General features: G+C 34.9%; 3 protein-coding genes across 10 annotated transcripts; 1 reads left to right on the top strand and 2 right to left on the bottom strand.

The window, feature by feature from the left end:
* Positions 1-247: 247 nt before the first annotated feature.
* On the bottom strand, positions 248-3,205 carry LOC122297562 (putative pentatricopeptide repeat-containing protein At1g77010, mitochondrial). Its single transcript, XM_043107672.1, has one exon. The coding sequence runs from the start codon at positions 2,882-2,884 to the stop codon at positions 839-841; it is 2,046 nt and encodes a 681-aa protein (XP_042963606.1). The 5' UTR covers positions 2,885-3,205; the 3' UTR covers positions 248-838.
* Positions 3,206-3,803: 598 nt separating this feature from the next.
* Positions 3,804-7,071, bottom strand: LOC122297311 (pentatricopeptide repeat-containing protein At3g26540). 8 transcript variants are annotated; one of them, XM_043107341.1, is made up of 3 exons: positions 5,071-7,071; positions 4,505-4,977; positions 3,804-4,273 (listed from the first exon to the last, which is right to left on the bottom strand). In XM_043107341.1, exons 1-2 carry the CDS (start codon positions 6,996-6,998, stop codon positions 4,875-4,877), a joined length of 2,031 nt encoding a protein of 676 aa, XP_042963275.1. In that variant the 5' UTR covers positions 6,999-7,071; the 3' UTR covers positions 3,804-4,273; positions 4,505-4,874. The 8 variants fall into 8 exon arrangements, with proteins under 8 accessions (XP_042963275.1, XP_042963274.1, XP_042963273.1 ...); XM_043107340.1 differs by having other exon boundaries at positions 4,505-4,615; positions 4,827-7,071; XM_043107339.1 differs by having other exon boundaries at positions 4,505-4,663; positions 4,827-7,071.
* A 5,320-nt stretch (positions 7,072-12,391) lies between these two features.
* Positions 12,392-14,452, top strand: LOC122295372. The gene is made up of 2 exons (XM_043104376.1): positions 12,392-13,441; positions 14,233-14,452. The coding sequence occupies exons 1-2, from the start codon at positions 12,609-12,611 to the stop codon at positions 14,291-14,293; spliced, it is 894 nt and encodes a 297-aa protein (XP_042960310.1). The 5' UTR covers positions 12,392-12,608; the 3' UTR covers positions 14,294-14,452.
* Positions 14,453-16,445: the final 1,993 nt, after the last annotated feature.

Here is a 16,445-nt window from a genome sequence, read left to right on the forward strand (position 1 = left end):
TTCCAACCTAAATTTCATTTCTTCAACATCGTTTTATCTAATCATTAGTGAACCCATTATTTTCACAAAAGATAATCAAAATCAAGAACATTTAAAAAAAAAATCCAAAAAATTAATGTCATGAAAGTTTTCTACTTCAAGTGGATGTTACTATTTTCAGAAGGGAATAAAAAAAAGCATTTTTATATTTTTTTTCAAACATCTTTAAAATGAGCTCATCACTTTTATACACACAGACACAAAATAAACCTAAAAGATATTTCTCAGAATTTTGAAAACAATACACAAACAAGTTTTAACACCATATTCCAGAATAACATTAGAGCAAATAGAAGGCTTGGTAGTCGTAAAGAAATATATCTATCTCAGTAGGTTTTTTACACTTCCCGATTCATTTGGAACTTGCATTTCATTTCAACTTCAAGTACTGAATTCTTGCATAATTTCTAAATTCCATACGCCAAGAATTTCATAAATCAGATGTTTACTGGTCTTAGTATAAAGCTTGTAGCCAACGTTTCTTCTTCTTCTACTTCTTCTTCTTCTTCTTCTTTCATTTTTCTTTCGGGTAAGTTGGGAGTAAATATTTCATCGACCAGTCACCAAATAATTCTCACAAACAAAAGTACTGTTTTCAAAGCACCAAGAAACATCTTTAGATCCTTTATCTATCCAAAGCCATGTATCCAACCATTTGGAGTTGACAGATCTTTTGCTTTATTGTAAGGGTGCTTGGAAGTAACATCCATGTCCAAATGCCCAGCACCTATCACAGGGTGGAAGGCATCCAAGGGACCTCCGGCCTGATTTAACTTCCTCACAATAACCGAGGTTGTGTTTAACTGTCAGCCCAACTGCAACCTGGATTCTTTTGTATTTGCTTATCCCTCATCAAATTTCTAACTTGTGCTGATGCTTCCCAGTCCCCGAAGTTGGCGAAGATGCTAGATAACTGGACATAAGCACCTGAATTCTCGGGCTCAAGCTTCATAATTCTCTCTGCTACCTTCTTTCCTAGAGTTTTATCCCCATGAGCTACACAGCCTCTCAACACTGATGACCACATACTTGCATCAGCCTCAAAAGGCATCTGTTCTATGAGAGTCATTGCTTCCTCAATGCAACCAGCACGGGCAAAAAGATCGACCATGCATGAGTAGTGTTCAATCACTGGATCGATATGATAATCTGATTTCATTGCATAAAACCATTTCCGTCCATCTTCAACAAGTCCACAATGATCACAGGCAGAAAGAACTGCTGTAAATGTAACATCAGTAGGTCTAACACCAGCTTGCCTCATTTCGTTGAACAGAGTCAGTGCTTCGAGTCCACGACCATTAGTGGCATAACCCATCATCATTGAGTTCCAAGAGATTTCATCACATTTCATCATTTGATCAAATATACTTCGCCCATTCTCAACAAAACCACACTTGCAGAAGAAATCAACAAGGGATGTACAAATGATCTGATCAGACTCGAGCCCATTGACGGTAGCTCTAGCAAAAACCTGTTCACCAAGTTCCAGTGAAGAGATGCTAGCACACGCACTGATTACACTGGCCAGGCTAAACTTATCCATTCTCAAGTTCATCTTGTTCATCTGGCAAAAAAGATCTAATGCTTCGATTGGACACCCATTTTGGCTGAGAGCCACTATCATTGAATTCCATGATATCAAGCTTCTGTTCGGCATAGTGTTGAAAATCCATTTTGCATCTTCAATTTTTCCACAACTGGAATATACCTTTATCATAGAATTAAGCAAGATTGTGTCGTACGCTTTGAGCTCGCTAAATAACTTGCATGCATCATAAAAGCTCCCACTTTTGGAGTATGCGTCAATTAGTGCACTAGCCAAGACGACATCATCAATTACCCCAACTTTAAATGCATGAGTATGCATTTGTTTACCATGTCCAAGAATGCCTAAGCTACTACTGGCACTCAAAACAGTTGCAAGTGTGGAGGAATCTTCTTGAAATCCATCTCTCCTCATCTGATTGAAGAGAACCAATGCTTCACTTTCCTCATTATTATAAACATATCCAGATATTATCGAATTCCATAACACGACACATGGATCACTTTTGCTATCAAAAACCTTCCTTGCATCATTCATTCTACCACAATTTGCATAGCCTGAAATCAATGCCGACAGAGAATAGTCATCCGGTTCCTTAAACATATTCAGAACATGATTTGCACTATCCAGATCACTACACTTTCCATACATATTAATCAAAGAAGTACTCAAAACCGAGTCGAATTCCACTTGATCAATCACAATGCGTGCATGAATTTGCTTGCCACAATCAAGAGCCGCCAAATCACTACATGCCCCAATGACCGTCGCCAATACAAATGAATCACGATGCAATATTTCAGAAGGGTCTGAGTTCAAATCCTTAAAAAGATTCACTGCTTCTGTTGCACAGCCATTTCGGGCATAACCATGAATCATCGAATTCCACGCAATACCATTTTTCCTTGGCATCTCATTAAACAAACTCCGAGCAACCTCTAGCATCCCGGCCTTTGCAAACCCAGAAACCACCATGCTCCACGAGAAGTCGTTCTTTTGAGGCATGGAACCAAATAATTCTAGTGATCTCTCCCTGTTCCCTGAGTTCATGCACCCCTCTATCATTGTGTTCCAAGAGAAAGCGTTCCTCTCAGGCATATCATCGAACACTTTCCACGCTTCACTCAAGCCACCACACCGCACATACATCTGCAGAAGGCGATTTCCGATGGTGAGAACGGAGTTCAGGAGACCACTTTTGAGAAAGATAAGGTGGAGCTGTCTTCCTTTATGAATTGAACGGTGAGTGTTGCAGGATTGGAGTAGGCGGACCAGGGAATGCAGATCAAGGTCCATTGTAGAAGGTGGACTACAGGTAACACGAGTTTATATTTTGGCGGCAAGGATAAAGCTCAACTTCTCTGAACCGGTACGTGAATTTCGAAAGTTTAGCCGGTTCCTACTTCTCTGAACCGGTAAGTAAATTGTGAAGAGGACCGGGGAATGCATTGGTCTTTATGGAGAAAAAAATTACACTTACCTTAAAAATAAAAAAAAATAAAAAAAAAAATCGAAAATCAATTTTTTGGGCTAATGAGTGACTTTTTCTGTCTCTGAGGGAGAGAGAGGGAGAGAGAGAAGGGTAAGAACACGAGATCAGACTTTGAAACTCCCCCCTTTGATTTATAGCAACACGGGAGGCTTATATTTATTTGAATTATGTTATATATAGTAACTTTTGTATAATTAATCAAAACAGTTTTATTTTATATTTAAAATAATGGCATAACCAATCACATTAATAAAATATATAAGAAAATACACAAAAATGACTGCAAGTAAAACTTTTGTATTTATATATATATTTAAGATTTTTTAAAAATTTAAAAAACAGTTTTTTATTAGAAAATATATTTATTATTTTTTAAATAAATTTCATTAAATTATTTTTAAAAAAATAACTTGCCACGTGTGAATTTTTTATTGGCTCGTTTCTATATGTCTGCATTGAAAATGAGATTGATATGGACCGCATGAAGGCATACACATAAGTGCTCTATAACTTTGAACACAATTTCGCCTAAAATATGTAGTCTTCAACATAAATACACAACATATAAATAATTCTTTTTTATAACACAATATGAGTCGTTTGGAGAGTTTGAACATTGTATGCCACTTGCAAATTTACAAGGCCCATCACAGAGAAAGAGTGCTTGTAACTCTTTCCATCTTCTCCCTCCCCAGCAAATTAGGGAAATTAAGCAAAACAATCTGATCCATAAATTCCCGGCTTGTTTTGACTCTTTGTTCCTTATTGAGAAGGAATACAATAAATGTTGAAATACATCTTCAATCCTCATTCTCAGAAAGCCTAAGAATGAGTTAAAAATGAAAAATAAACAATAAGGGGTGTGGTGCAGTAAAAATATGGGCAAACAGGGAGGCAAAGGGGGAACCCGGGCAGAACTTTTTCTAAGCCATGTCCATCTGCCCCCACCAAACTTGGCCCAAAATTGATGTTTCATCTTGTAATTTCTCCTGCATCATTCACTTTCACAAGAAAGTAACTTCTACTTGAGATGAGAGAGCAGACACAGAATTGAGACCGTTGGCAATGAAGTCGATTACCACATGAGAGCCACTGCTAGCATCTTAGGTGCTTCAGCTTTATCACCATAAAATGTATGCCTTTCCTTTGGTTATAAAACCAACCAATAACTGTATGTTCTTTCCTCTGAATCCCTGAAAAGCGTTACAGTTACTAAAAAAAATTAACAACAAAAAAGTGATGGATAGATTAGCAAATATAAGTGACAAATGAATGGATCTTAGAATAATGGTTGGCGGAGAAATTTCTAAAAGTTTCGAACAGCCAAAGCAACTCTGGATGTGTCAGCTGAAAGCTCTTGTTCTGGATAAATACATCTAGCCATTTTCTCATTCCATGCATACTTTTTTTTACAAAAAACTCACCAAGGTGTGGGCATGAGGGCAAAGGAACGCCATCTTCAGGAACCTTATGTGTTCTTTTTGGTATCCAAACATCTCTCCATGCGTTAACCCGGTTCAGCCTGCCATTGCATTCTGTGCAAAAAGCAGTGGGATATTTAACATCCGTACGACAATATACATCTGCGAGGTTGCTTGTAGAAATTATGATGTGACTTGTTCAAATAAATCCAATGTTACGTTCCAAGGAGATAAAGATGACCAAATCTACCTACAGATGAACTACAGTATCCTTAGAAGAAAATTTGGATGCAATATCTGCGAGTTGCAATTTCGGAAGCAGAACCTGAAATGCAAGAATGTAGCTGCTTTCAAGTTGCAAGTCCAGTGAATACTACCTCCCTCCGTTGACAATTTGTAATTCTACTGGAGACGAAGGATTCAATTGATTAAGTCGTTCGGCAGCCCATTCTCCAAGCCTTATGTGCCCATGTTTTCTACAAGTATCGAAGACACTCATCAGCATGGTAGCAGTGGGTTCAAATGCCATGTTTTTAACAAAATTCTCAAGCTCAATCACGTGCCCATACCGACTATAGAGTTCAATCATGCACTCATAGTGCTCTAACCGAGGCATGACACAATATTCATTGCTCATTGAATTAAAAAACTGTGTTCCCAACTCAACTAGGCCATCACATATACAAGCAAGCAAAATTCCTTGAAAGGTGACTTGATCTGGCTTTATACCTTCCTCCTCCATTAACCCAAACAATTGGAGTACCTCCCTACCTCTTCGGTTGTGAGAACATCCAAAAATTATGGAGTTCCAGAGAATCACATCCCGTGAACCAGCCTCTTTAAAAACTGTGAGAGCATACTCAAGACAACGACATTTTGAGTACATGTCTACCAAGGCTCCTTTGATCACAATATCAATTTCATAACCATTTCTAATCATAAATCCATGAATTTGTTTGCCATGATTAAGAGCAAAAGTATTCGCACATGCTGCTAAAAGGGTTCCAAATGTAAATTTACTTGGTCTAGTCTCCCACTGCATCTCTGAGAAAATCGTTATAGCTTGTTCGCTCATGCCATGACAAGCATAGCTAGTCAACAAAGCATTCCATGAAATAATATCCCTCCATCGACTTATTTGGTAAAACCAAACTCTGGCACTTCTTAAGTTCCCACATTTACCATACATGTCAAGAAGGGCATTGCCAACAAAGAGATTAGAAAAGAAACCATTTCGGTAGATAAAACCATGGACCTGTTTTCCCACTTCAACATCTGAAAGGCCAGCACACACGTTTAGTATCAATCCAATCGTAACATGGTCAATGTCTTTAGTTGAATTGCGCATCAAATATACAAAGTCCAAGGCCTTTTCCCATTGGAGGGAACAAGTGTACCCTGCCAACATTGCATTCCACGAGATTACATTGCGTTCTGGCATCTGATCGAACAGCTCTCTTGCCTCCCCAGTTTTTCTACTCATTGCATACCCTGACACAATTGAAGTCCAAGAAATCAAATTCTTTGAACCTGGCTGTTCAAATACCCTGCGAGCACTCTCTAATTTCCCACACTTGACATACATATCGATGACAGAGCTTGAAACAACGTCATCATCCCCAAAACCAACTTTAATCGCAACTCCATGAATTTGCATCCCCTCCTCCAGCGCAGAAATTCTTGAACAAGCAATAAGTGCATTAGAGAATGTAAAATTCAAGGGCCTAACAGCTTTTGGGAACATCTGAAAAAACATAAGCACTGCCTCTTTTCCATCATCCACTTCGAGATACCGCCTCACAATCACATTCCAAGAAACAGCAGTTGGATTTTCGATCTCATCAAACATTCTGCGGGCATCATTGATAACCTTACATTTACCGTATACATCAACAAGTGAACTCTCCAAGATTACATTCCCACAAAACCCATATTTCACAATAAGCCCGTGAATTTGTCTAGAAAGACGAAGAGCCACGACTGCAGCACAGGACGCAAGAACACTGGCGAACGTGACCTCACTCGCATGAACTCCCAAACCATTCATTTCTGAAAACAATGACAAGGCCTTCCCAGGGCTCCCTCCTTGTGCGTAGGCCGTAATCATAGCATTCCAAGACCCCCCATCTCTTTGAGGCATTTCCTCAAACAGCTCCCTCGCATCAACCAAACACCCACATTTTCCATAAGACTCAATTGCCCGGTTCAAAAGAAAAACCGGCGGTGTAGGTGAGAAGGTGACCAAATGGGACTCAACCTTCCGCACCTCAACAATGGCAAAATTGGCACAACATATTCGGAAGAGACGTGCGTAAAGGGAATAAGGGAAGGATACTGGGGCAGCAAAGAGAACGGAAACAGCTTTGTGGAGACGGCCCCCTCTGAGGTGAACGAGGATGGCGTTGGTCAACACTTTGGCGCTGGTGGGTTGAGTATGGGCCCCGTGGGTTCGGCTGTGAAGAAGGCTGTGAAGTATAGAGGCCGCACTCACGCCCATGTAACAACAGCTCGAGGGATTTGAGTTCTGAAAACAGAAATGAGAGGGCGCAGACGGACATGACTTCAGAAGTTCAGCCAGTAATAAAGAAAGGAAAATTCCATGTAATGCACTATTATCTTATTTATATTTTATTAAATAAGATGTAATATATTTATTATTATTAAATAATTATTTATTTTATAACTTTTTATTATTAAATGATAATAAATATGAGACATCATATAAAATAAAATGTAAGTAAGATAGTAATTTAGTGTATAATATTACATAAGAAAAAAAGTAATAAAGTGAAATAATTTATGTAAACTTATAAAATAATGTTGTTTTCACGTCTTATCTATTGTAAAATTATTTTTATTATATAACATTTAGACAGATTATATGAAAAAATAAATTTATAAAATAATATATTTTGATATGATATGTCATATTATAAAATTATTTTTATTATAAAAATTTATAAAATAATGTATTTTGACATGATATGTCGTATTGTAAAATTATTTTTATTATAAAATTAATTAAAAAGATTATATAATATTATGTTAATTTATAAATTTATTTTTATCTAATCTTTTTTTTTTTTAACATTTGTAACACTTCTCAACCATAAAATGGGTCGTCGGGGTGGTAGAGCTCAAATATTATAGGGAGATATTTGGAGTTTATACATGGTAGGGGGAGATTTGGTGTGTTGGCCCTGCTGCCTAAAGGATAATTGATTCAATCAGTTGGGTTGCTAGAGTTATCAGCTGTCCTGCAATGTTACAAAGTAAAGTAGAGAAAGTTATGTTAAATACTATTGAGTAATGTTAAATACAGTTATAGATTATGTAAATATCGTATATTCATTTTGAAAAAAAGTAGAATATATCATTAAAAATTTAATTTTTTTACGTAAATTTCATATTTATTCATTTTTTTCAAAATGAGTATGCAATGCTTGCGCAATCCATTATCACAAATATCATATCTCTATACTATTTTCTAATTCATAAAATATGTAGTAGTTTTATTTTCTAATTCATAAAACTTTAAATAGATCTTAATCCTTCAAATTCTATTCTTATTTCTTATTCCAACATGTTGAGGGATTCCTATCCATATTTTTTATTAAAGAAATTAATGATTGATTTATAATGTCAGGTCAATGACATAAAAATTTAAAAAAAAAAAAAATACAACTATGTTGCTTGTGACTAAAACTGATATTAACTCTCTTTAAACTAAGAGACAATGTCTTGATCAAGACTTTGGCCAATTATGTGTGGTGGTTGGCTAAAAACCAAGAAAGAAGCGGCGTTGGTGTAAAGGTTTAATTGTATTAATCTGAGAGAAATGACTTTAGGCAATAATGCACTAATTATAATATTGTCATATTCATTAAAAGACATGATGACATTGAGCTGAAAAAGACATTATATATGTCTATGATATTGAAGATCATTGCATGGATATGATGTTTAGAAACAGCTAGCTAGCTTGTTCATAATCTCACTGCATGCTTCTAAGATATATTCTCAATGCATGCTTTTGGTCATCATCAATGTTAATACTTGTATGATCATAGTTATTGTTTTAAATTAGGTATATAAGATACAATGTGCATGGCCTCATTACTAAGAAGTATATATATATATATATAAGAAACTGAGATTGCAATATTTTTTCCTCTTTTAACGTTTCATGACTCCAAAATTTCCCACATGTTAATTGGGAAAAAATGATACAATATATTTTATGTTAAAATACGGTTAAATTTGAACAAATTACAACGCAATATTTTAAGAGAAGTGCTATAACTATAAAGAGATTTTATAAAAATAAATTCACAAACTAATATAGTTTCATTTGATATATTATATCTACTTTATAATAAAAGTAAATTTACAATCTGATTAATTATTGCATAATATAATCACGCCAGTCTGTGGATTAATTAGTTTTGTAACCAAAGCATTTCTCATACTATAATTCATATTTTATGGTCATATTGTATAAGTTTTTCTTAAATATTCAATAAATACTTAGAAATCTATTTGATACGTTAATTTATTACTTATATGAATTGTGACATTAAAGTGAAAACCCATTTGATTGTCAATTAGTGTTTAATGACATTAATATATATTATGTGTGTATGTATATATATATATATATATATATATATCACGGCCAGAATATGAAATGGTCTAATATTTATCATTGTTATTCCACTAAATCGATCTTACACTAATTAATGTTAATAAAATTAATAGAATAGTCTCTCTAGATCATCATTTTTATAATGGTGATAGCTAGAGGATGTCGACTATCAAAAAGGAGTGCTTCTAGATTAATATTGCTTCAACGTCCATTAATTTTTATTTTTATTTTTTATTTGACCATATGAAATAAGATAAATATATATGAGCATCATGAGGAACACCTGTCTGCAACACAACACAATGTTAACACCTAATACAGACATTACTTCCATGCCTTGACTTTTAATTTCTAGGCCTCGCTGGTCTCGTTTTGACGTATATTCTTACCTAATCGATCTGATACGAGCGTTGAAAATGATCAATTTATATATATATATATATATATATAGAATTGTTATAGATATAAAAAAAATTTATAAATTAATATAATTTCATAAAATCTATTAAATATACTTTTAAATAAAAATAGATTTATAAATTGATATACCAAGCCGACTACATCATTTTATGAATCTACTTTTATCAAATATTTTGCGGCTAAAATATTATATATATATTCTTGTAGAATTTATAACGCCATAGAAAATAATAACACATTCCAATCAGAAACGTCTGTACTACTTCCACCCACGTAGTACTCTTTGATCTTGTTGACATTCTCTTGCAATTTACGTACAATCATTATAAAAAAGATATTCTTTATTTTATATTTTATTATTTATAATTATATCAGTTTGATGTGCCATATTTCAAGTGATCGATAGCATTTAGTTGATTGATGATTGATATATAAGACTACTGATCTATCCATCTATCTAACAACAATAAAAATTTCTATTTGAGATCATTCTGATCGGGTTCGCATTTCTTTTTCCCTAACAAAGTAGTATATTTATAGTAAATAAAACTATTGATTGCATAATGAGTTGGGTTCATATAAGAAACAAATATATATATATATGCAAGCTTTAGCACACTCATGATCATGATGATCTTCATCATGAGGAAGAGAAGGCTACGATAAAAGAAAAAAGGTATTGGGGTTTTGTTGCATGCAAGTTTCTTACGTTAATTCTCATCTAGTTTTTGGGTTAGTTTCTTGGTCAAGTTGGTCGTTAGTTACATGTTAAGTTTGAGTTAGAGTATGAGTAGAGGTAAATCCGTTTTGGTCTCTATTTTTCTTTAATTGGTGTTGTTTGGATAGTGTATTGGGATAAAATAAAAGTTGAGTAAAATATTGTTAGAATACTATTTATTAATATTATTTTTGTTTTGTATTTTGAAAAAATAATTATTTATTATATTTTGTGTTATTTGAAAAAATTATAATAATGAGATAAGATGAGATAAAACACTTTTACTATCTAAACAATGAGTCATAATTGTGTTGGAAAGTTGAGATTCCTTGAAAATGGTGATAAGAAAATGTTTATTTGTAGTAAGTTATTTTTTACAAAAATGACAATTTTTTATTGAAATGAGTATATTCTCATAGTAAATAATTCATCACAAATATTTATTTTTCTTATAGTGAACCTCATCACTTTGCTATATTGATTGGGTAGTGCAATGGTGGCTCTTGACACCACCCACTGAGAAAGCTAAATGCCTCTTTTTATTTTTTTGTCTTTTTTCATGTATTTTTTTTATATTCTTAAATATTTTTAAAAAAACTAGTAATATCATTAAAAAATACTTACTTAACCATTAAGTAAAAAAAAAAGAGTTTCAATAAAAATGTTTGAAAACCCGAAATGGAGACCTCAAGTATTTCTCATATTGATTTGGTTGCAATTTCTCTATTTCAAGGTAGGAAAATACTTTAGTTATAAAGTGATTATATAAAAATAAATCTTTAAACCGATGTAATCGGCTTAATGTGGTACGGCAAATTGTAAAAAGTAATATATCAGTTTATGAGTTTAGTTATATAATTTTTTTAAATCAGCAGGTGTCTAAAATATCATGTCTGTAGCACAAGCATGCAACTATTTTGACTTATATAAAACTCTAATCATGAGTTCTACAACAAGATAAGTGTATACACCCTAATTTGTGTCATAGAAGTCTTAGCATAATAGGGTAATTAATTTCAATCAAATGATCAAGAAAGACTGGAAAGCCGAGTGGACCTCACTCACCTTCACTTTTACTTCAACCAAGTCTAAATCAAGTAGTAGTGCACATTGATGTTCATATAGATAAGTTAGTACGCCACCAACCTACATATATAGTGGGTTTGCTTTTTTTTGTTGTTGTTGTTGTTGCCATTACTAGCTTTTTTAAAGTATGTCATTATGTTCTTAAAAATAAAAGTCACACGTATACTTGAGATTCTCTTTACCTTGTTAGCAACGGCAACCATGATTGTTAGTAAAGGCAACGGCTAAATGATGGCGCGGTAGTTGTTATGTATCTTAATGCATCATCTTGTGGTAATAATTCCACTCTTACCTATATATCATTCTTGGCCACTGCCTAAGATTTTACAGCTAATTATTCTATGAACTCACACATTATTTGTTACTAACGACAAGAGAACAAGTAAATAAAACAAGAAAAATTAATTACGCACGACATAAAATTTACGTAATTCGACAATGTATTTATATTCACAAAATTATAGAAGATTTTATTTTAAATGAAAATTGAATATACAATGCAATAGTACGGCAACCATATGAAAATAAAATAATATATATGTATATATATATATATATATAGTAAAACCTAATTAGCAGATTGAATTGGATCAGCTCAAACCGGAGCAATCATGGCTTAAGCTTCGTTGAAAATTCACTAAAAAATCACAACAAATCTTTGGGCAATACACAGATATGGCTTAAGCGAGATTATAATAATATAATCCCTTGAAAGTCGAAAATGGTCTAGGGTTATTCAGACAGTATAAATAATAATCATGGGATCTCAAAGCTTTTCATATATTCTTTAAATTAAGCAATAAGATACCTCCCTTCGGGATAAGTTACTGGATATTTACAAAGTCAGAAACGTGGAGGCAGACAGAGTAGCCTTTTTTCCACCCCCCATAAAAAGAAGACAAAAGCCTAAGCTCCTCAAAAGACAACGCAAAATGTTAAAAAAAGTTATAAAAAATATGAAAAATCTGAGAAACAGATGGCCCTCCATCATCACCATCGTCATCATCTAGAACACCATGACTTTTTGTACCCAAGCTCTTGGATATGAATCCCTCATTAATAACTCTGGTTACCAAGAAAATGACAAGAAGACCAAAAGCGTCGGTCATGATAATGCTCCTAAACCAACCTCTCCTCCAAGCAAACCTCAATCACACACCCGTGTTTGTTTCAGCCCCACATCTCTTCCTCTGAATTTTCCCACAAAAAGAAAAAAAAAAAAAAAAAAAAAAAAAACCATGCTTGATCCTGCGACAAAACTGCTCCAAAATGGTACCCGATCCTCTGATCACATCGGTCATGTAAGTGACAGTTCTGGTAATAGTTATCAAGCCCGGAACTATGGCTCCCGGGCTCGAAAAGCAGCTCAAAACTACACGAAATATAACAGCTGGAATGGCACGGAAGTGCGGTTTGCACCGGAAGTGAAGGCGGTTGACGACTCTGATATCTGTTCGCCACCTTTATGGACGACAAGTCCGCCGGAAAGCCCTCAGCACCGGGAAAACCACTACCGGAGCCTGTCTCCAAAATCGAGAACCGAAGCCATTGCCAGAGGCCAGCAGGAGCTCATGGAAATGGTGCGGAACATGCCTGAGTCGTGCTACGAGCTTACGTTGAAGGACCTCGTGGAGCAGCCCTTGGTTGAACCTCCGCGCGAGAGCGTGTCCGAAGAGAGAGATCCGAGCACTGAAGTTTTGTATAGGAGGGAGAGCAGCAGGAAGATGAGTGGTAAGAGGGCACTCGTGAGAAGAAGTACCAGCGGCATAGATGGCGGAGGGCTTTATCTTAAGATGGGCTTTCCCATATTTTTAGGGTCGAGGAAGAACAATAAGAAAAATGAGCCTGTCACAAATACTAATGCAAAAGTCCCTCCCAAGCCTCCGGTGCCGGATGGATCTGCAAAGGTTGTAGATAAGGAGTGGTGGAAGAAGAGATTTTCGGTATCCGGGGAGAGTGAAAGTGGTGGGTCGATTAGCAATAGCGGAAGCATGAAAAGCAGCGGCAGCAGCAGCAGCAGCAGCAGAAGCAGCATCGACAGAAGCAGAAGCAGAAGCAGAAGCAGCAGCAGGTTTGTTGTAATTACTTGAAATTTGAATACTAATTAGTTGATAGTTTTGGCAACATCTCTAGAATTAATCCGATTAATCTTTCAAAAGATGGTTCCAACTTTTCTTTTAAGTTTTTGGAGAAGCTGCTCTGGTGTGAAACAGAGGAACCCCGTTTCTGCAGTTCCCCGTGAAAGTTCTTGTCAAAGAAAAAAACCCCATTGAAAAAATATCACCACTAACAATTCTCAGTCAATAATCAATTGATTATTCTTTTGAAAATTCAGTTTTAGCTCAAAAATTCTCTGGAATTATGGGTCAAATTTTCAACATTTACAACTTGTAAATGTTCATTCAGTTAGTTGCCTTCTGCTTTGGCCAACCCCATCACTTAGAGCATGCAAAAATTAATGGTGGGATAACTTTTGCAGCTACCAATATAGAATAGGTAAGGTTGTAAGGTTTTGGGGACAATACTCAAATGGATATTCATTTAATGCTCAAAACATTTTTATTACTAGAGATTTTCCTAACATATTGAAATAAAAACAGTCTACAGGCACCCATTAATTACAAATATTGGCTTGAAAAGTCATAGGTGTTGTATTAATTGGAAAATTTTACTGCTAACCAAGGTTGAGTTTAACTATGGACATAACACATTACCTTAAGCCAACCTGATGCAGCTGACTCTATACTAGATTACGTATCTAATCTTAGGAGATTGCTTTTTTCTGCTTTTCAACTCAATTTTGTGTTCATTATTATTTAGTATTTAGTATTGAGACCCTTTTTTCTTTTAAATGTACTGCAGGCATGGCAGTGGTAGCTGCTGGTGCTTCATCCGCACCAAGAAAAAGCATATTTCGGAGTAAATAAGCTGCCTCTAATGAAAAAAAAAAAAATAGGGGTACAATATATATTTTCATGTAATTATCCTTCAAAGAATGTTTAGTTACACTACAGTATACAAGATCATTGCAGAGAAAGTTTGCAACTTAGTATGTTTATATTCTTTACAGATTTTCAAAGAGTGCATCTGTTTTCTCTTTTTTTTTTTTTTTTTTATTCAGTTTCCTATGTTCTTGCCAATAGATGGGTGTTGTTTTGTATTATTCAGTTCCAAAATTTTACAGAGTTTATGAGTGATCTGTGAACGGGTATTATTATAATCAAAAGAGCAAGTTCTTCACCTTAGATTTTGTCATCTTCAATCAAATTGATCGATACGACACATTTTAAGCGATTGTCAAGAGAGAATGACATAAGCTACTTAAAACGTTCTGCATTAAGTAAGATCCAGGAATACGCAATGACTATGACAAAAGACTTTTGGTTCAACCCAACCCAACTCAATCTTGACAGCCCTTAAAATGGGAAAAAAATGGTTTTCTCAGGTCCTCTAGAAGCATGTCCAGATTCAAGTCAATGCAATAAGCATGTCCAGATTCAAGTAATTAAGTTTCCTGATTTTCAGGCCCTTCTTGGCTTTGAATTCTCACCCGTTTTCTATGAAGAAAAAGGAAGCTTGGAAAAAATGGCGTCAATGGTATGAACAAGACTATGCCATTGCAGAAGATAAGATAAATTGCTCCAACCTCCATCCATTACCAACCATATTTTTGTTCTTTCTAGATTGTCTTGGCTATTTCCATCCAAAGTTGTGTGTCGCAAAAATACACAGGACAGGACAGGAAAGAATGGCCCAGCTGGAGGCCTTTTCATTCTTTAGTTTTGCTTTCCCATCTGAAACTAAAGAAGAAAGAAAGTAGGATAACAATGGAGCCTAATAACGTTTCATTCAAGCAAAAGTAGCTTTTAATAAAGTTGGAGATCCGTTGTAGAGCAACAATACGTTAGTCTCTCCAAAAATTGCCTGATAATTCGTCTTTTTTACTCACTCCTGGGACATGTGGTCATCCAGCCTCTCCTTTTTCATTAATGACCTTTAGGCAATGCTATTTTCACTTTAAAACCAATAAATAAATAAATAAAATACATTAAAAAAATGCTGATCTACACTGTGCATGCATTTCTCTTTTTCTTTGTTAATTAAGAGCCATTATTTTTTTTATTAGAAAAATTTCATATTCATAAAATAGAAACATTACAGAGAATGTTTGTCCAGCCATATGACTTGGGATACATGAATAGGAACACTACCCCTACCACATTTCTATATCTTCAACAGTCCAAGCGCATCTAGCAAGCTCGTGAGCTGTCCCATTCCTAGTCGATTAACATGTTGAACATTGCACTCTTTGAATAGCTACATAAGTCTTTTTGTTTCCGGCACTAAAACTCTTTGTGGGGCATATGAAACACTAACTTCAAGCTCAGAAACCATCGACAAGCTATCATTTTCAGGGATAAGCTTTTTTATCCCCATATTAGCACAAAATTGTAGGCCTCGAAACATGGCTAAAACTTCAATAGCAACAGGATCTAGAACCTCCTCTTCCAACTTACTAGCAGCATCACAATATCACCTTTTGTATCTCGGAGAATAATACCCACTTTAGCCTTATGTTGATCATAGAATATTGCACCATCTACATTCAGTTTTAGAAAGTCATTTGGTGAGGATTGCCAACGATAGTTTGTCTTCTACTGCGAAACTGGGACTTGCCTCATTAGGAAATTTTTTCATTGATAAAACAAAATCAATTACCTGATGTGGTTCCATGCATACTTTCTCATGCAACATTTTATTTCTTCTGAACCAAAAGCCCACCCATGCAATCAGTACAAAACTAGTCAACTCGTCAAGTGTGTCTTCTTCCTTAATGCTTAGAGCCACTTCCTTTAATGACATATTGGAATCCACTTATTTATTTATTTATTTTATTATTATTATTATTATTATTATTATTATAAAAGGAACATATCCAATCCAATGATCATGAACACTTGGACAGTGCATAAGGGCATAGGGTAGATCCTCCTTTTTGTCCTTTCAGAAAATACATTTACCATCCACATCAATATGTCTTCTTTTTAGGTTTTCAAATGTTGGAAGTCCATCCA

This window comes from Carya illinoinensis, chromosome 15 (assembly GCF_018687715.1).
Source record: "Carya illinoinensis cultivar Pawnee chromosome 15, C.illinoinensisPawnee_v1, whole genome shotgun sequence".
Classification (NCBI taxonomy): Eukaryota; Viridiplantae; Streptophyta; class Magnoliopsida; order Fagales; family Juglandaceae; genus Carya; species Carya illinoinensis.